Here is a 21,363-nt window from a genome sequence, read left to right on the forward strand (position 1 = left end):
ACCACAGATAAAGAATTATATAATACCATTACAAAAAAAAAAATTTTTTTCGGACTACTCTAATGCTGGCCGCAGCTGGCCTTTACAGCTTCACCGGACGATAGGGGGCGAGTGCAGATGGCACTCCAAACCAAGGAAGGACTTATGGAGCGGCTGAAGGACAACTCCCTCCTGACGGATACGACTTTAGTCTGAGGGCACCGCCGATCCCCATAAACTTGTATAAAATTACTCTTTAATAATTATATAAAAATTGAAAGTCAGTAATCAGTGTCGGTGTCGTTGTGCTGGTCCCTTGGCTTGATTATGCCAAGCTTTGTGGCCAGGGAGGCGACGTTGGCCCGCACCTCCTCCTGCACCAAGTTGAACGACATGGCCAGTAATGCTATACCGAACAGCAGGTACAGAGAGCAAAGCGCTATGGAGTGGACTGCAGCCGCTGGATCTTCCAGACTTTGACCCTGGAAACACAGTATCTATCTCAGGATGGTTTACACATCGCCGTCTAGTCCAAAGCTAAGCAGAGCTTGGATAGTAGACAACTGATATAAATACATACACAATATACTTAGAAAACACCCAGATCGATACAATTATACTAATAAATAAAAATGTTTTTAACGTAAATTCGAACTGGCGACCATCGGATTTAAAGCTGTGTGCTGAACCGCTAAACCACCGAGGTCGTCATAGGTATATTATGATTGTCTCAGAATTCGTCTTTTATGCATAGATCTCCCTCCTTGAAGGATCTATTATTGGAGGGAAGGAGATTGTTAGTAATGTGGACGTGACCCCATTTTTTTTTTATAACACAGGGGACAAACAAGCATGCGGCTCACCTGATGGTAAGTGATTACCGCCGCCCATGAGCACCCGCAACACCAGGGGAATTGCAAGTACGTTGTCGGCCTTTTAAAAAGGAATAAGCTCTTTTCTTGTAGGTTTCAATATCGTATCGGTTCGGAAATACCATTGCTGGAAGGTGATTCCACAATGTGGTTGTGCTAGCCAAAAAGTTTCTAGAAAACCGCACTGTGGAAGACCGCCATTCATCCAGATGATCAGGAAGGTATTTTAGTTTCTAACGGGTGGTACGGTGGTGAAACTCAGCAGCTGGTATTAATCCGAACAATTCCTCAGATTATTAGTCCATATCAGGTAGACCTGCACGCGATTCTCCCTGGAACTATCGTGACAAATTGGCCAGGAGTTTCCTGGCGAATTTGTCACGATGAGCTAACTGACCTGAACGTCGTTACCTACAGGAGGGAAAGGGCTTTTTAGTAATGTGATGACCCATGTGATGATTCATGACCCCATTATTAGTAATGTACCATATCAGGTTGACCTCCACGAGGTTCCTAAATACCATCGAGAAAAATTCCTAGTCAATTTGTCAGGATGTGCTAACTGACACCTCATGCTCATCTTATCATCCTCCACTGGTGCCCCGCCAGCGTAAACCGTTAGCGCAGGCGGGTGCCTTCCATTATCCATTAAACAAACACACTTATTTTTGTATATCTTCACCTGTGCGGGCACGAAGTCCCCGAATCCGATGGTGGTGAGTGTGATGAAGCAGAAATAGGCAGCGTCCAGGTAGGCTAAAAAAACACACTTATTTTTGTATATCTTCACCTGTGCGGGCACGAAGTCCCCGAATCCGATGGTGGTGAGTGTGATGAAGCAGAAATAGGCAGCGTCCAGGTAGGCTAAAAAAACACACTTATTTTTGTATATCTTCACCTGTGCAGGCACGAAGTCCCCGAATCCGATGGTGGTGAGTGTGATGAAGCAGAAGTAGGCAGCGTCCAGGTAGGCTAAAAAAACACACTTATTTTTGTATATCTTCACCTGTGCAAGCACGAAGTCCCCGAATCCGATGGTGGTGAGTGTGATGAAGCAGAAATAGGCAGCGTCCAGGTAGGCTAAAAAAACACACTTATTTTTGTATATCTTATCTTCACCTGTGCGGGCACGAAGTCCCCGAATCCGATGGTGGTGAGTGTGATGAAGCAGAAATAGGCAGCGTCCAGGTAGGCTAAAAAAACACACTTATTTTTGTATATCTTCACCTGTGCGGGCACGAAGTCCCCGAATCCGATGGTGGTGAGTGTGATGAAGCAGAAGTAGGCAGCGTCCAGGTAGGCCCAGCCTTCCCAGCGTTTGAAGAGGAACGTGCCCGCCACTATATACGACGCCACCAGGAACACGCACAACCAGATCGGCACCGGCTTTATCTGAATATCATAAAGAAATCTATTCCGTCATACTCGTGCACTGACTGAGTCTGTTATAAACCTACATGAATAAAGATGATTTTTTCTTATCTAATTAGGTGTTATTTCACTACTTAATGGATTTATATAATTTTGTTTACTTCTACTACAATTAGCATGTGTGAGATCAGAAATGTTCAGTTCGGAAACTTGACTACCGTCTACTACTACTCATTTATTTGATTTATCGATCCTCACAAGCAGCACCCGTGCATGGGGCACGGGTGCTGCTTGTGGGGATCGATCTGTTTGGGTTACGGATACTGATTATGCAATTTTTTTGTAATAATTTCAGGACAATTCACACAGCGCCATCTAGACAAGTTAAGCTAGCTAAAGCTTGTGTTATGGGTACTAGATAACTGATACAAAAACATAAATATATTTTTTTTTTCGTAAATATAATACATACATGTTATAAATAGAAAATACCTAGACCGATACAAACAATCATACTTGTGAATACAAATGTTTGATGTACTAAATAATTTTTATTTTCACGCAACAACAGGTATTGCAAGTGCGTTGTCGGCCTTTTAAGAAGGAATAAGCTCTTTTCTTGAAGGTTTCAATATCAGATCGGTTCGAAAATACCATTGCTGGATCGTGATTCCACAATGTAGCTGAGCGCGGCAAAACACAGAACAATACCGACTGGTTTATTGTTACCTACCTCTTCTTTTGCGGGCACTTCCGGCGGAAATGGATATATTTCAGATTGACGAGAACCCCACGCTGTAAAATATATAGCAATACATTATTTAAGACTATATAAAAAATTAAGTTGTATAAATAAGTTCCAAGTTCCAGCTAAATAGGTTCTAAGTGGTGGTATAAAAACCACTGTTTTTATAACTTGATAATGATTATTTATATCCGCGTGGAATTAATAATAGAATTTTTATGTATTTTAATATAAAAAATAACATATTAAAATAAATAATTTTTCTAAAATAATACTAGCCTAAGTTACACCTTATTAGTCAATTTCGAGTGAACCCTGTCGAAAACAGTCTGATCGTTTCGGAATTTAGCAGACAGAGAGACAAAAAATCTTTTGATTTTAGTACCATTATTATGTACTTTTATATGCATTTAATGAAAAGTTAATTATAAACTGACACTTCGACTTTATTTATTTGTATACCAATTTTCAAATTTTTAATGTGTATATACATATATATATTTATGTATATATATGATTAAGGAAAGTGATGTGCAATGTCCCTAGTATGGTAGTTGACCTAGCGCCTGCTCTCTCTTGCGATATGATATTTGCTGGCACGAAACGAGCAGGCGTTGGAATGGTGCTTGTGTGAAGGTACAGGCACATCACACCCGTTTCAATATACGAGTTAACAAGTGCAGACATGTTTTAGTTTTAAGAAGACCTAGTTGTGGTATTAAATAATTACCTTGATGCCGATGTCGTTTTGGCATAACTACGACTTCATCACTCCAGTCATCGCGATCCGGCGACGGTGACTGCAACAAAACGAATCTTAATTGTACATAAAGAAATTTCAGACATTATTAAGTGTGGTTACAATTTATGTAACAATTTTTTTCAATAATCTTATACCTATAAAATATTTTGAAAGTACTTCTTTACAATGCCACTTAGAATAAAAAATACTTAAAAGTAAATTTTCATTTACAATCTAAATTTCAATCTGGGAGAAAATATATTATAGTTTTTATAAATTAGTACAAACATCAATAAAACCCGTGACTTCATTTATATAAGACGTAATTATAATAATGAAAATTATTAAATCAATCAAATAAATGATTTGCAAAAGGGGAATACAAAAAAGGTGGTAACGGTAGTCAAGTTTCCGAACTGAACATTTCTGATCTCACACATGCTAATTGTAGTAGAAGTAAACAAAATTATATAAATCCATTAAGTAGTGAAATGGTCTTCCGCAAAATAACACCTAATGAGATAAGAAAAAATAATCTTTATTCATGTAGGTCTATTATAGAGTCTTTTGATATGTCAAATCTACCGTCAGTTCGGAATGATTTCGAGATGAGAAGAACTGACAAGGAACTCAGCTCGTATTCTTTTGAAACAAATTGTACATGTTTACAATAATACAGATTCATTTTTAAATTCAAATTTGGGAGAAAAGAGTGACCACTGGCATATACTATTGCAAAAGGAAGCAGTCTAATCAGTCGTAACTGAAACAGACCAGTCCACAAGCAGCACCCGTTCATGAGTGTGAGGGATATATTTTTTGAGTTTGAGAACAAATGTCTGCCTGATTTTTTTTTGTAACTTACATATCTGTAGTATTGCCTGGGGGTGTCGTCCACTGTATACAGCCTGCGGAGTCGTCTCCCGCGGCCAGTCTCCACATCTCTGTCATCCGCCCACCGATGTTCGTAGTCATAGACCGCGCTCCGGGCCCGCCGACCTCGCCGTCTATCATCCACATCTTCTCTATCACGCTCATAGTATTCAGAACGACCACGTTCTGTCCTGATAAATTGTTAAGATGATGGAGACATTTACTGGTTTAATAAGCAAAGTATTACTCACTAAATGATTACTTGAATGACGAGCGTGCGTGGCAATAGTTGTTCATGCACGGGATTTTCATTTAATGTTAGACATAGACACCTATATAAATATACATTGTAAATAAACTGGCTTTTAAAAAAAAGTAATTCAATTGTGTTTCTTGCCAATACTTCTGAATTGGATCTATATATATGGATAGTAGGGAAAAAACTATAATATAAAAAAAATTACGTTCATAAGCAGCTAAAATGACCTACATGAATAAATGATTTTTGAATTTGAATTTAAGCGGATAATCAGCAAAACATAACTGTTACTTAGCAACAAGAACTATTACAATTTTAAATGTAATTGATTAGACTTTATATTCCACAACCGATGTATATATAAAATTACAACCACATATATAAAAAAATGTGCAAAACAATTATTAAATTGTTTTGTACTTTATAATAATAATAAAGTAGTATATATACAAGCCTATAATGGTTGAGAAGAAAGAGCAAGGTGAATAATAATGAAATGAAAAGAATATTACTATTCTATTCTATGAACATATGAATAAACAAATTTTATTTGAATATTTCTATTAAGTAAACAATTTTAATTTAGTTTAGGCTATTATAAATTTTATTTTATAATTGTTGATATTAACTGTACCGTACCTCCAATCATGTCTAGTTCTTTTATTTCTCGGAGGATCAAATTCAAAGTCCTCATCATCAGGATCGTAGACTCTATCTCTATAATTATAATCATCGTGTTCTTTCCGTCTTCTCTCTCTTTCTTCTAACGCTTTCCTTTCCTTATAATTCTCGTAATCAACATCATGCAGATCGTGCATTTCATACATATCTTTATTATCAATTTCATAAGGTCTAGTATCGTCAAAATCTCTTCGAGGTCCATAATCTGGTTTAGATTTTGCTGGTCTGGGTAGTGATTTGCTACGTAGCTCTGTATGTGACGTCACTTTCATTTGATGGTTGTCCAAATCCTTTAATGCTGCTTCTAAATCTTGTAATGGAAGCGATATCTTCGGGAAATCCTCTGAAAAATCATACATTTAGCTTATAATAGTTGGATGTGTAAATAAATAGATCGTATCAATTTTAGGCAGAGTCTACTTATAGATATTGGACATAACGTAAAGTAGCCAACCGTCCTGTTTTCCCAGGACATCTCCTAGTTTTTGAAGTATCCTGGGAAGTCCTGAATAGATATTTGGCAGCTTTCTGGGTTTTTAAAATATGCGCGCCTCTTAATTACTAATTTTCATCAGTATAATTTTATCAAACACTTTTTATTAAAAACTTGTTTACATTAATTACTTGAATTTTACTACATATTAATATAACTATTGCAACACTATCACTGCGTTCTGTTTTTAAACTGGATAGTCCTGGTTTTTTTAAATTTCAATTCTGGTTATTTAAATTTGGGCTTGGTAACACTAACATAACGCAATGCTGTCTTACCATCATCGTCTTCATATTGATCTCGTGCATACTTCTCGTGGCGGACCGGGGAATAATCTTCTCGATCATAGTCCCGTGTACCTTTGAAATAATTGCAAACGAACAATTACTGGCACAATATCAAATATGATAACTACCGAAGTAACAAATTTATTTCCCTTAAAACAAAATTACATCAACATTGCTTGATGTAATTTTCAGTGATGTTAAGGAGCTTCGTAACCTTAACCAAAACTATCGGATATCCGATATAAAAAATATCCGTAACCGTAACCGAATCCGAAATAAAAGTTTTGGACAATATCGGATAGCGGCGGAGCCTAATTGAGACACATTATGTAACCATTTTATTAGCTATTTGTATTTTACTTTTGAAATTCCTTAAAAAATTAATATCCGTAACCGAAATTATCCGAAACTAACGGATAATCCGAAATAATTTCATATCCGCATCCGGTATAATAATCATTCCTATATCCGAAACCTATCCGTGTCCTAAATTTCATATCCATAACATCCCAGGTAATTTTGATTAAAATTTGTTGTATTTGAATGATTTCGATGAAAAATTATGTAATAAACGTAAAACTAAAATATCTACTTTGAGACTATAAATTAGCAGTGACTAATCCCTAGTACAGAGAGCTCTAATTTTATTTTTGACAAGATGTTCCCGCGACTTCGTCCGCGTGGAATTTAACTTTATTTTTCTAAAATAAAAGTAGCCTATGTTACTCCTTATTACCTCAGCTACCTGCCAAAAAACGGTCCCGTCAAAATCAGTCCAGCCATTTCAGAGATTAGCCACAACAAACAGACAGACAGACAAAAATAGTAGCAAATGTTATTTTGATGTATATACCTTATTTATATTCATATGCATGTAGTAACGGTTATTTCAACATTACAAACAGACTAGACAGGTACTCCAAACCAAAGGAAGGACTTATGGAGCGGCGAGTGGTAGAATCAAAATATGACTATTCAAAAGTGCTTGTAATAAGTTTGAATAAAGATTATTTATATTGGAATTACCCTTAAATAAATTCAAAATATCTGTTCAATCATATTTACTGAGCAAAGCCTATTACTCACTAAACGATTACTTGAATGACGAGCGTGCGTGGCAATAGTTGTTCATGCACTGGATTTTCATTTAATGTTAGACATAGACACCTATATAAATATACATTGTAAATAAACTGGCTTTAAAATTGAGTTTCTTGCCAGTTCTTCTCAATTGAATATATACTATATACCGAACTGGACGGTAGGGAAAAAATCAAAATAATGATATAAAAAATTAACGTTCATAAGCGGCTAAAATGTCCTACATGAATAAATGATTTTCAATTTGAATTTGAATTGTTGTGAGGAGCTGGTGTCTGAAATAGGTAATACATATCACAATAAATTAATCGTAATGTTTAGAATTAAACGAAAAATAATGTAGTTATATAATTACCATGTCCTCTGGTGTGTGTAGATAGTGGAGGCTGCGAGCGAACGGCGCGGGTCAGGGGCGGCGGAGCTGGTGGCTGTCGAGGGCGGCGCCGCCCGCTGCTGTACCCGCTGTCACGATACCTGGTGATTCATGAGGGTAGTTTTTGACATATCAGAAGAGTCTATAACATATAAGAGTAAATTAAGAATGTAGTAGACATATATATAAGAGTAATAGACCCACATGAATAAACATTTTATGATTGATTGATTGTCACCAATAGGGTTTACACCAATACAATTTTTTAAATTTATTATTAAATAAAGATTTGCATTTAAAATTATGTTACTGCGTGCTAATAATGAGCACTAATAACAAATGCGTGGCAGTTTCTTTGTTGATTATCGCATCTTACTTGTAATTGTGTAATAATTTATATAAAAAAAACATCTATTCAAAAGAGCAACACACAAGTTTCTTGCTCATTCTTCTTGTGATGAGTCTGCGTTCCGAATGAGTGGTAGAATAAAAAATATGACTATTCAAAAGTGCTTGTATTGAGTTTATTTGAATAATGATTATTTCTATTTCTATTTCTGTTGAAATACCAAGTACTTGTATTAAATTTATTTGAATAAACGAGTGGCGACCACGGTCTGGAAGACGCAGCATGGGAAGGCCTCCAGCAAGGTGGACCGACGATCTGGTCAAGATCGCGGGAAGGCATTGGATGCGAGCAGCGCAGGACCGATCGTCGTGGAGATCTTTGGGGAGGCCTATGTCCAGCAGTGGACGTCTTCCGGGCTGCGATGATGATGAAAGATTATTTCTATTTCTGTTAAAATACCTGCAATCAGTATCAGAATGGGCCCGCTCTAGTGGTCGTCGACGTCGCGTCGATCCCCGCGTGCTGCCTGCACGCATCGAGCGTCTGTTACAAACAAACACACAATATAATATTTGACGACCTCGGTGGTCTAGCGGTCTAGCACATCGCTTTACGTCCGATGGTCGCGGGTTCGATTCCTAGCACGGCACAAATATTTGTATTCATGAGTATGATTGTTTGTATCAGTCTGGGTGTTTTCTATGTATAATATGTATGTATTTAAAGAAAACATGGATTTTTCACAGTTTACATTTTCGGTCTTATTGTAATACATTCTCTTACCTTCTAACTTATTGCTATTTAATTTTAATTTACATTTTTGCCTCTTTTTTTCTTCACATATCCTTATCCTCTATTCTTCTATTCTATTTGCTATTCTTACTTTACACTTGTATTCTAACCGACTGTATAGTCACGTAAATCATCGTAAAATAACTTACTTGGTTTTTGCTATTGTTCTATGAATTTTGTGCTACTTTTTCTATTATTTTTTACTACTTTTTCTATGATTTTTTTGCTACTTTTGCTATTATTTTTTGCTATTTTTCTATTATTTTTTTGCTACTCTTTCTATTATTTTTTGCTACTTATTCTATTATTTTTCAGGTGTATGACTATTTACAGCCGCTTTACTTTGTAAGATGCCTTTTATTGAAGGTAGTTTGTTTGCTATTTAACTTTACATAAAAAAAGCTAACCTCGTGGAAGGATGACGGTGACGGTGGCTCCGTTTGGGTGGTCGCGTGCACACGTAACAGCACACGCGCCAGTACAGGAACCTGCAAACCACATATTTATTCATTCAAATTCAAAATATCTTTATTCATGTAAGTCTATTACAGACTTTTGATATGTCAAATCTACCGTCAGTTCGGAATGATTTCGTGATGGGAAGAACTGACAAGAAACTCAACTCGTATTCTTTTCAAATAAATGTACATGTTTACAATAATACACAGTCATTAAAATTCGGGAGAATAGAGTGACAGCATATAATATTGCATAAAAACAAAAAATCTAATCAGTGTTCGCAACCACAGACCAGTCCCCACAAGCAGCACCCGTTCACGAGTATGACGGATGAACCAGCCATAATGTTACTGCCAACTTAGGTACACATTCCTATATTGTACTAAAAGATGTCGCTGGGATTTTTTAAATTAATACAGGCAGTATGTAATATGATATTATCTGAGGTTTATAGGTAAAATTCAGAATTCTCCTTCTGTACAGTAATTAGCAATTATTTACACAGAAGTATCACTATTCTAAAATAGTAGGCGTTTCCGCATATTGAAATTTTATTTACATCTAAATTTGGCATATTAAAAAAAATTGTCTTTACGTTATATATTTAATACTAACTATACCCGCGGTTTTACGTGCATGAAATTGATAGAATGTGTATTACTGTGATGTATAAGCTATATTACTGTAAAGTTTCATCAAAATCCGATCTGTAGTTTTTGTGTGAAAACAAACATCCATCCATCCATCCATCCGTCCATCCATCCATCCATCCGTCCATCCATCCATCCATCCATCCGTCCGTCCATACAAACTTTCGCTTTTATCATATTAGTAAGGCTAGTAAGACATTGAGTATACAACATTAAATATTTTAATTTAATGTTGAAATCCAACGTAATGTAAAATCGCTCAAATCCGCCCAATCATTTAAACGTAATTAATTTCAAAGGTGATTAACATCCACAAGGTACCTGAAGGAGGAAGCCATGACGTCTCCAATGTTGGAGAGGCAGAGCAGCATGAGGGGGATGCCCAGGATCGCGTAGAAGATAGTCACCACCTTGCCTGTTTGCGTCTTGGGAGCTATGTGGCCGTAACCTGGAAATTATTAACTTATTATTCTAAATATATATAACTCAAACGTGACTGACTGACTGACATAGTGATCTATCAACGCACAGCCCAAACCACTGGACGGATCGGGCTGAAATTTGGCATGCAGGTAGATGTTATGACGTAGGCATCCGCTAAGAAAGGATTTTGATTAATTCTACCCACAAGGGGATAAAATAGGGGATGAAAGTTTGTATGAAACTTTGTCAATTTTAAACCGATCGGGGTGAGACTTTGTATGCATAAAGCTACTATGACGTAGTCATCTCCTAAGAAAGGAAACAAAAGTAAAGCCGCAAAAACACTACTTAACGCGAGCGAAGCCGCGGGCAAAAGCTAGTAATATTATAAACGCGAAAGTTTGTAAGTATGTATGTATGTTACTCTTTCACGCAAAAAGTATTGAACGGATTTTGATGAAACTTTACAGCAATATAGCTTTTATATCAGAATAACAGGGTATAAATATAATGTGGATGAAATCGCGGGCACATCTAGTATAGCTATAAAATAAGAAATGATGCAAAGGGTTGAAGAGAAGAAACAGATCATAGATATTATTACACTTAGGTTGTGGAATTCTTCCTGCCGAGGTTTTCTCACGATACTACAGCATGGGGTTGTTATGGTATGGGCATGTTATGCGGAGGAATGAGGACCATGTCTTATGGAAAGTGTATAATATGAATGTGGATGGATGTAAAGGGAGGGCCCTAAGAAAAGATGGATGGATTGTGTGAAAGATGATATGAATAAAAGAAGAGTATGTTTAGATATGACGACTGATAGAGAGCAGTGGAAGAGAATGACATACTGCGCCGACCACAAATAATGGGATAAAGGCAAGGCAATGATGTCTACAGAATGGGGTTCTTCAAGAAGGGTATATTAAGGTTTCTTAAGGGTCGGCAACGCGCACGTGACACCCCTGGTGTTTCAGGCATCCATAGGCCACGGTAACCATTTACCATCAGATGGGCCGTATGCTTGCCACCATAGTAGTATAAAAAAAAATTGGGAATAGGCGGGAAAAATGTTGGGGCACTTGACACACGACGATAGAAGGAAGAATAGAAAGAAAGAGAGGAAGTTGAAGACCAAGACATATATCAAGCAGATTAATGAAAAAGTAGAGTCGTGTTGTATGAACGATAAAAGTGATTGGTGGAAAATCCTGGAAAAAGGTAAGAACTCCACTCCAATAGTTACATACATCTCTTAAAGTTTGAATGAATGAATGAATATAATTATATTTATTACAAGCTGTACCCGCGACTTCGTCCGCGTGGAATTTAACCTTATTTTTCTAATTTAAAAGAATATTGCTGATATGTAATATTGAATATTGAAATAACCGTTTGTTACTACATACATATGAATATAAATAACATTTTATACATTTTTGTCTGTCTGTCTGTTTGTTCCGGCTAATCTCTGAAATGGCTGCACCGATTTTGACGGGACTTTTATTGGCAGGTACCTGATGTAATAAGGTCTAACTTAGGCTACTTTATAATAATAATCTCAGGACAATTCACACAGCGCCATCTAGACCCAAGTTAGGCTAGCTAAAGCTTGTGTTATGGGTACTAGACAACTGATACAAATACATAGATATTTTTATTTCGTAAATACATATATATTATACATAGTAAACACCCAGACCGACACAAACAATCATACTCATGAATACAAATGTTTGAACCGCGCGAGGAATCGAACCCGCGACCATCGGATAGTAAAGCGGCATGCTATACCACTAGACCACCGAGGCCGTCAAACAATATTATTTTAGAAAAATCAAGTTAAATTTCAAGCGGACTAAGTCGCGGGTACAAGTAGTATAATATATTTTCATAATGAAATAATTTTTTTTATATCTTTGGTATACACATTAATTAATGTAATTATTATATTCTTCATACAGGTCATTATAATGACCTAGTACGGACAGCAGTCACATAATGTTATGTTGAGAATAGAATAGAATAGAATAGAAAATCATTTATTCAAATAAACTTACATTGGAGCACTTTTGAATAGTCATAACATTTTTTTTTTTAATCCACCGCTCATTCGGAATGCCGTCTCATCACAAGAAGAACAAGCAAGAAACTTGTGTGTTGCTCTTTTAAATAATTTATTCTTACTTACAATTTAAGTTTAAGTGTATGAATACAAACCACCGATTAGCACTAATTCAATGAAATAATAAAATAGAAAAAAAAAAACATTCAATATACAACAACTGGTTAAACAATTAATAAGAGAAAATAAGTCATAGTGATTAGAGCAGACCAGTCCACACAAGCAGCACCCGTTCACGAGTATGACGGATGAGACTTAAATATTATATCTGTTTCTTCTTTTTTAATATACTCTGTTTTTTTTTGTAATATTATTATAATAATAATTATAATACTGTCTTATAAAATGTGTATGCGTGTGTTGCGGGTGAGTGATACTATGTTGTTGGTCGAGACGATGTATATTACAGATGATAATAAACTGACAATATGTACATAGAAATAATGATCTTATATACTAAATAACAATAGGAAAATGTAAGGTGGGGTGACACAGTTTAGACACAGCAGTGCCTAGTAGACAATATTGAATTTGTCTTACTAGACATTATTAAATGCAATTATTATTTTGATGTATCTAAGTTACTGTGTTCCATACATGTATATTTGTTGATGTAAATAATTTTATTCTTATTTTTATTATTTCAGTGAGAGGACTAAAGAATTTTTTTTATTACATTAAATTTCACCTGACAGACTCGTATCCGTTACATATTATAAATATTTCAACATACTTTTTCTACGGTTTATTTCGTCATTGAGTTATTGAAACAGGTGTTACAAAATGTATCAAGTAAAGTTACGTCAGTGTGAATGTACCGTTAAATCAGTCGATAAGCAATTATTAATTTCAAGCAAAGGCATATCAGCATCGGTGGTTCAGTGGTAGAATGCTCGCCTGCCACGCGGGCGGCCCGGGTTCGATTCCCGGCCGATGCAATAATTTTTTATTTTATTTTTATTATTTTCCTTTTAAAATTTTTAATAATATTTTGTGAAACTGACACAAAATAATACGTAAAAAATATGTACCAGTTGTGTTTTTTGCCAGTTGTTCTCAACTGAACTGACTAACCGACAGACTAACTCAGGGACAATGATAATAAATATGAGAGTCACTTGCACATCTATACATATAAAATTGGAGTGTCTGTTCGTAATATTGATATAACCGATTTTTACTATATTATCGGATATATCTTATATTATCGGACGTAAAGCGATGTGCTAGACCGGTAGACCACCGAGGTCGTAATAAATTTATTTTTTCAGCTATTCGCTTTTCAGCTAGTCGTTAAATCATTATTAATAATAATGATTTAACGACATACAAATCCAATAACTATAAATATGTACCTCGCACTCGACGGCCGCGGTGGTCTGGTTGTTTAGCACACCGCTTTACGTCCGATAGTCGCGGGTTCGATTCCTAGCACGGCACAAACATTTGTATTCATGAGTATGATTGTTTGTATCGGTCTGGGTGTTTTTTTAAGTATAATATATATATATTTACAAATTAATATCTATGTATTTATATCAGTAGTAACATAAGCTCAGATTAACTTTGGACTGTTGGGACTAGATGGCGCTGTGTGAAATGTCCGAGGATTATTATTATTATTATTTATATACCAATAACAGGCCTACTTTGTGTTGTTACAGATCATGTTTCCTCTTATTTTTTGTCGATCTGCTATACTCAATACTTGATATATACATATAAATAAAATTGGATTTGACATATCATAAGAGTCTGTAATAGACCTACATGAATAAAAATATTTTGAATGTTTAATACTGAACTGGACAGAACAAATAATTACAAAAACAAATAATTAAAATAAAGTCGCTGTCGCTGTCTGTCCCTATGTATGCTTAAATCTTTAAAACTACGCAACGGATTTTGATGCGGTTTTTTAATAGATGTATTCTAGAGGAAGGTTTATATGTATATAATAAATGTACACCCGTGTGAATTCGGGGCGAATAGCTAGTTATAATATAAAATATTTAACGTTCATAAGCGGCTAAAATGACCTACATAAATAAATGATTTTTAATTTGAACTTATTATAAGAAGTAACCTAATTATTGAAAATCATGTATATGTATATATTTCTATAAATTTACTATTTGTTACTGTACTCTTGTTAATTAATTTCATATTCTCTGTTAACTTTATAATGCCTTTATACGTAGTGATGTAATTTTTTTAAGAATTAGTCTATTGTTATTAGTGAAAGCCTGTCAGTGGCTTATTATGACATATATATTGATTTTATTTAAGATGTACTTGAATAGCCTTGGTTTTCTTTTAATAAATAAATAAATAATAAATAAATAAAAAAAACTTAAGCTATGTGTTTTGGTTGCTTGATAGTGGTAACACTTAACACTTAACACTTAACACCTCTATGCAATAAGTTTATTTTCTCTTTTGTTTATCATATTTATTTTATTATATGAATCGATAATAATTTTCTATATATTTTATGCCTATATGTTATACCTATTTCTTGTTTTATTATAGTTTTTTTTATTATTACTATTTATGATAATGTAATAGAGCTGATTAGAATCTATGGTCTTGTTACATGCCTCCTCGCGTATGTCTCTGGGCAGTGCCTGAACATGGAACATGGTCTGCTGCTTGTATGCTGCAAACAATACACTGAGGTGCTGCCTTTTTACGTATGGGCTATGCACACACTACGTTACTCATACCGTTTGTTTTGTTATCTGTATTGCATTTTATTTTATCTCTATATATTTGTTGTATATTGTATTTTGTTTGATATGACTAATGTAATTGGATATCTGTTTTTATTTTTGTTCTTATTATTACAGTGTCTTGTGTGTGTGTGTGCCTTTATAATTTTTTTATCTATCTATCTATTAATTTTATAAATGCCAACTAATATCATTTTCACGGAACTGCGGGCTTAAAACTCCCATACATACGTTTTGGATGACAAATAGAAATAATCTTTATTCAAATAAACTCATTACAAGCACTTTTGAATAGTCATATTTTGATTCTACCTCTCATTCGGAATGCAGATTCATCACAAGAAGAATGAGCAAGAAACTTGTGTGTTTATCTTTTGAATAGATATTTTTTTTATATAATAATTACAATATAACAAGTAATAGGCATGCGACAATCAACATAGAAATCGCTACGCACTCATTCTTAGTGTAATCAGATAATATTGTCAGTGCTATGGATTTTAAGTGTTGCTATAAAAACATTATTGTCGTTAACGAATTCTTCAATTTTATAATATCTATCTATCTATCTATGTTAATTTTATAAATTGTAATGATTTTACTGTCACGCGAACAAAGTCGCACGTAACAGCTAGTATTTAGTAAGTCTCCTTGGTTCGAATACAAATGTTAGTCATGTTGAAGGTTAAACGACTCCAATATTATTAAGTTAATCATCTACATTTGTCTCTATTAACGGACATATCCTTCCAAAAGTCAATTTTTTTATATGAACAACTATAATATGTAGCCGCGTATCATTTTGTTTTATTACTTTTAATGTAATTATAATCCGACATTTATGTACGTAATTCAAAAGGTCACGCGCGCGTGGTGTCTTCCACATCGTGGTTCCTTATGTATAAGAACTAGCTCCACGTCCCAGCTTCGCACGGGTGTACATGTATTACATATATAAAACTGCCTCTTGAATCACTCTATCTATTTAAAAAAACTGCTACAAAATCCGTTGCGTAGTTTTAAAGATTTAAGCATACATAGGGACAGACAGCGACAGCGACTTTGTCTTATACTATGTAACTAGCTACTCGCCCGGGCTTCTATTGAGTGTTGTATTGAATTTATTTGAATAAATGTAGTACAAACTGTAGTTTCTTCCGATGTCTGTTCGCTTATATGTTTTATACTACATAACGGATTTTATTGAAGTTTATTTTAATAGATAGAGTGATTCTAGAGGAAGGTGTATATACATAATACACTAGCTTTTGCTTTTAGGGGTGGAATTTATCAAAATTCTTTCTTAGGGGATGCCTACGTTATAGTAGCTTTATGCATGCAAAGTCTCAGCCCGATCGGTTTAAAATTGACAAAGTTTCATATAACTTTCAACCCCTATTTAATCCCCTTGGGGGTAGAATTAACCAAAATCCTTTCTTAGCGGATGCCTACGTCATAACATCTGCCTGCGTGCCAAATTTCAGTCCGACCCGTCCAGTAGTTTGGGCTGTGCGTTGATAGATCACAATGTCAGTCACGTTTGAATTATATATATTTAGATGTACACCCGTGCGAAGCCGGGGCTAGTAGCTTGTCATTTATAACTTCAATTGTATAATAAGCATTTTTACAAAGGATATGTTTTATAAGACATTTGAGTCTTTTTTTCTGGTAAATTGAGTGAATCTGGGAATAAGTATGTCTTGTAAAATTTTGTTAAAAATTGATCAATGATTTAATACCCTGTTATATAGTTATATTATGTGGCACAGGACCCCAAAATCTGTGTGATTATAAGCCACATCCGTCTCGCGTCATTGCTCTTCTCTACACGCCATCTTGTTGTGGCCAACTCACAATTAATTGTATAATGGCGTGCTAAACAACGTAATTATATGTTCAACAAACTGCTACACTATGTATCATGTACCATATACTAAATTTTGCCCGCAACTTCGCTCGCGTTAATTTATCCCCTTAGGGGTGGAATTTATTAAAATCCTTTCTTAGGGGATGCCTACGTCATAGTAGCTTTATGCATGCAAAGTCTCAGCCCGATCGGTTTAAAATTGACAGAGTTTCATACAAACTTTCATCCCCTATTTTATCCCCTTGGGGGTAGAATCAATCAAAATCCTTTCTTAGCGTATGCCTACGTCATAACTATCACTATGTCAGTCACCTTTGAGTTATATATATTTAGATATAAAACTGAAGTGGCAATGGCAGGGCACATAGCTCGTAGGACAGATGGCCGTTGGGGCAGAAAAGTCCTCGAGTGGCGACCGCGGACCAGAAGACGCAGCAGTCGTTTAGAACCAGGGTTGCCATCTTATATTTTTTTGCCTCGTACTCGTTCAACTGGCAAGAAATTCAGTTGAGTTTCTTGCCAGTTCTTCTCAATTGAATCTGTATACTAAACGAGACGGTAGGGAAAAATTATAACATAAAAAAATACGTACATAACGTGAGGGCTAAAATGTCCTATATAAATGATTTGATTTAGCATCAAATTAAAAGACAAAACTAAACTAGATCCTATAAGGAAGAAGACTAAAATCACAGATGCAATCTGCTGTAGTAAAAAACTAAAATGGAGGCGGGCTGGACATATGATTAGGAGCAAGAAAGATAAATGATACAAGGACGTTACAGACTGGTGGCCGAGACAATGTAAAAGACGGAAAGGGACACAGCGTCGTAGATGTTAAGACGATATTAAAAAAACAGCGGGACATACGTGGAAAAGAGTAGCACAGAATCACATTCAATGGTGAACTCTAGGGGAGGCATGCTGGACAGCAAGAAGTTCAAGTACCGGTGTCAAGTAATCATTATTATTATGAAGGGCAGATCTACCTAAGGGCTTGTTGGGCTGCAGCCCAGGGTCCCAAGGATACAAAAGATAGAGTATAAAAAAATATCTAGAATGTTCAAAAACTTATCATAAGGTTGGCAACACTGAGATCAATCAACCCATGCAAGAACGGGGAATTTCTGGTCGCTTGTTTTTGGTCGGTGTATTTTTTTAGTTGAGTAATATAATTAGGTAGGTCCCTAAGTAGATTTAGCCCAGGGCCCCACAAATTCACGATCCGCCCCTGATGTATATATAATATATATAATACGATTTGTATGAAATAAATAATTATATGTAATTATTTTCATATATTTACACAACCTCATTATGTTATTGATGAAACAACAAATGAGGTACCAGTTGTACCAACATACAAAGATATTTCAAAATTGCATTGTAATATATGTAGCTACTAGCTACTCGCCCCGGCTTCGCTCGAATATACATGTATTATACATATATACCTTCCTCTTGAATCACTCTATCTATTAAAAAAGCCGCTTCAAAATCCGCTGCGTAGTTTTAAAGATTTAAGCGTACATAGGGACAGACAGCGACAGCAACTTTGTTTTATACTATGTAGTCATTAATTAGCATTCGCTTTGAAATACAAATATAATTATTTTCAATCAACCTTCCTTAATCATTATTATAAATAGTTCAGGTTATTTTTTACAAAATCGAAGTGATTTCCGTCATATTATTTGAAACGGATGCAGACGAGGTCGACTTCTTGGGCACCGCAAGCATTTTAACCAAATATACCTTCTATTAGATGGAATAATAATAACGACGACCTCGGTGGTCTAGTGGTTTAGCACACCGGTTTACGACCGATGGTCGCGGGTTCGACTCCTCGCACGGCATAAACATTTGTATTCCTGAGTATGATAGTTTGTATTGGTCTGGGTGTTTTATATGTATAATATGTATGTATTTACGAAAAAAAATATCTATGTACTTGTATCAGTTATCTAGTACCCATAACACAAGCTTTAGCTAGCTTAACTTGGGTCTAGATGGCGCTGTGTGAATTGTCCTGAGATTACTATTATTATACTAGCTGTCCCGGCAAACGTTGTTTAGCCATATAAATTAATAACGCTATAAAAAATAGAGGTTGATGATAGAAGGGTGAAAATTTAGGATTGTATGTATTTTTGTATGTTGTATCATAAAAAAAAAGAAACTAAAAATGTTGTCTAAAAAGTAAAAAAATAAATTTAGGGGTGGACTACCCCTAACATTTAGGGGGATGAAAAATAGATTATGGCCCATTCTCAGACCTACTCAATACGCTCACAAAATTTCATGAGAATCGGTCAAGCCGTTTCGGAGGAGTATGGGAACGAAAACTGTGACACGAGAATTTTATATATAAGATTACAAGGCATATTATCATATAGCGCCATCTAGTCATCTAGAACTGAGTTTGCATTATGAGTTTTGGCGCCAGTTATCTCGATGAAAATCTATACATGCGCCATAAACATAGCTTAGATCAGAGGTTCCCAAACTTTTTTGTGTCGTAGACCCCTTGCCATATTTTTCCGTTTTGGGTAGACCCCCATTCTTACCTAGTGTTAATACCCCTAGTATTAACATCACACATACAGCCATGACGCGCTCGTCATCCTACTGCGGCTGCGCGCCTTCCATATTGTGCATCTGTGACGTGTTGCGTTTGCGCGGGAAAAAACTAACTACAAAATGGAATCTTCTGCAGACATTTTTCTAAACTATTGTTGTTCTGATCACTATTTTTTTTATATTGTTCTTCATTACTTTATCTGTGTGTAAAGTATTTTATTGTAATAAAAGTATTATTACTATAACATACTTATATACAACAAAACTGGCATATAAATAAAGCCCCTATGTTCAAAATCTACCCTGTATCATCGTAAGCACAGATATTATATTATATTAGAGTCCGTTAGTTTTCTGTTCCCGCGCGTTCCCTTCCCCTCCCTAACTAGTAACAAACTGACTGTACAGCGGCCTTGACGCGCGCGCGCAATTGTTGTGAATTAAAATAAATTAGAACTGTGAAACCTACTGTGAAACTGGAAAGCTAGCGAAGACACCTTCGAGACCCTGAAGCCCAAGAAATCCGCAGAACCATACAGGTACGTGACAGACATAGTAAATTCCCTAACATTTTGGTAGCAGAGAGTAGTCTCCCAAACACCCTATAATCATACCACTAACACCTGGTATTGATTGTTCGTAACTTTCTAACTGTAGTAAAGTTTAGTGTTAAAGACATAAAGTAAAAACAAGATGATCGCTGTCGTAGACCCCTAGCATTTTGTCATAAATTCAAATTCAAAAATCATTTATCCATGTAGGACATTTTAGCCGCTTATGAACGTCAAGTTTTTACATTATATTTTTTTCCCTACCGTCCAGTTCGGTATATAGATCCAATTGAGAAGAACTGGTAAGAAACTCAATTGAATTACTTTTTTTTTAAATCCAGTTTATTTACAATGCATAGGTATTTATATAGGTGTCTATGTCTAACATTAAATGAAAATCCCGTGCATGAACAACTATTGCCATGCACGCTCGTCATTCAAGTAATCGTTTAGTGAGTGATAGGCCTTGCTCAGTAAATATGATTTAACAGATGTAATAGACCCCTGGGGTCGATATAGACCACTTTGGGAATCCTTGGCTTAGATGAATCTCAGTCAGATGATATTCACTAATCAAAATCCTTAGCGATTAACGTTTTCCAAAACATATCTGAATATTCATTTGTAAATATAACAGTCACATAGTTCTACTCCTATTGCTGTTCATGGGGGTGAAGGCATTGGTAGTAATGTGGGTTGCTAACCCCATTGCTAGCAATGTACCATATCAGGTTGACCTCCACGCGGTTCCCCCTGGAAACCATTGTGTTAAATTTCTGGTGAATTTGTCACTATGGGCTAACTGACCTGACCTCATGTTCTTATCATCCTCCACTGGTGCCCCGCCAGCGTAAACCGTTAGTGCAGGCGGGTGGGCTTTCCATTATCATCCATAAAAGAAATACTAACTGTACCAGCGACTTCGTCCGCGTGTAATTTAACAAAAAAGTTAATTAAGGAATTTTTCTAAAATAAAAGTAGCCTAAGTTAACTCCTTATTACATCAGCTACCTGACAATAAAAGTCACGTCAAAATCGGTTCAGCCATATTAG

General features: G+C 35.5%; 1 protein-coding gene and 1 non-coding gene across 2 annotated transcripts in view; one reads left to right on the forward strand and one right to left on the reverse strand.

Moving 5' to 3' along the window:
- Window positions 1-260: 260 nt before the first annotated feature.
- The window catches only part of LOC131850923 (uncharacterized), a 51,030-nt gene continuing 29,927 nt past the window's right edge, over window positions 261-21,363 (reverse strand). Inside the window, exons 5-15 of the mRNA XM_059201332.1 lie at window positions 10,348-10,474; window positions 9,325-9,405; window positions 8,585-8,668; window positions 7,759-7,877; window positions 6,294-6,374; window positions 5,481-5,865; window positions 4,575-4,773; window positions 3,698-3,767; window positions 2,956-3,017; window positions 2,079-2,243; window positions 261-461 (exon numbers count right to left, since the gene is read on the reverse strand). Coding sequence (XP_059057315.1) covers window positions 261-461; window positions 2,079-2,243; window positions 2,956-3,017; window positions 3,698-3,767; window positions 4,575-4,773; window positions 5,481-5,865; window positions 6,294-6,374; window positions 7,759-7,877; window positions 8,585-8,668; window positions 9,325-9,405; window positions 10,348-10,474 — 1,574 coding nt within the window. The remainder of the gene's footprint in view (window positions 462-2,078; window positions 2,244-2,955; window positions 3,018-3,697; window positions 3,768-4,574; window positions 4,774-5,480; window positions 5,866-6,293; window positions 6,375-7,758; window positions 7,878-8,584; window positions 8,669-9,324; window positions 9,406-10,347; window positions 10,475-21,363) is intronic.
- Window positions 13,445-13,515, forward strand: Trnag-gcc (transfer RNA glycine (anticodon GCC)). The gene has a single exon. It is a non-coding gene; the product is annotated as a tRNA-Gly (tRNA).

Source organism: Achroia grisella, unplaced genomic scaffold (assembly GCF_030625045.1).
Source record: "Achroia grisella isolate CSIRO2021 unplaced genomic scaffold, CSIRO_AGI_Agris_v1 utg780, whole genome shotgun sequence".
In the NCBI taxonomy this organism is placed as follows: Eukaryota; Metazoa; Arthropoda; class Insecta; order Lepidoptera; family Pyralidae; genus Achroia; species Achroia grisella.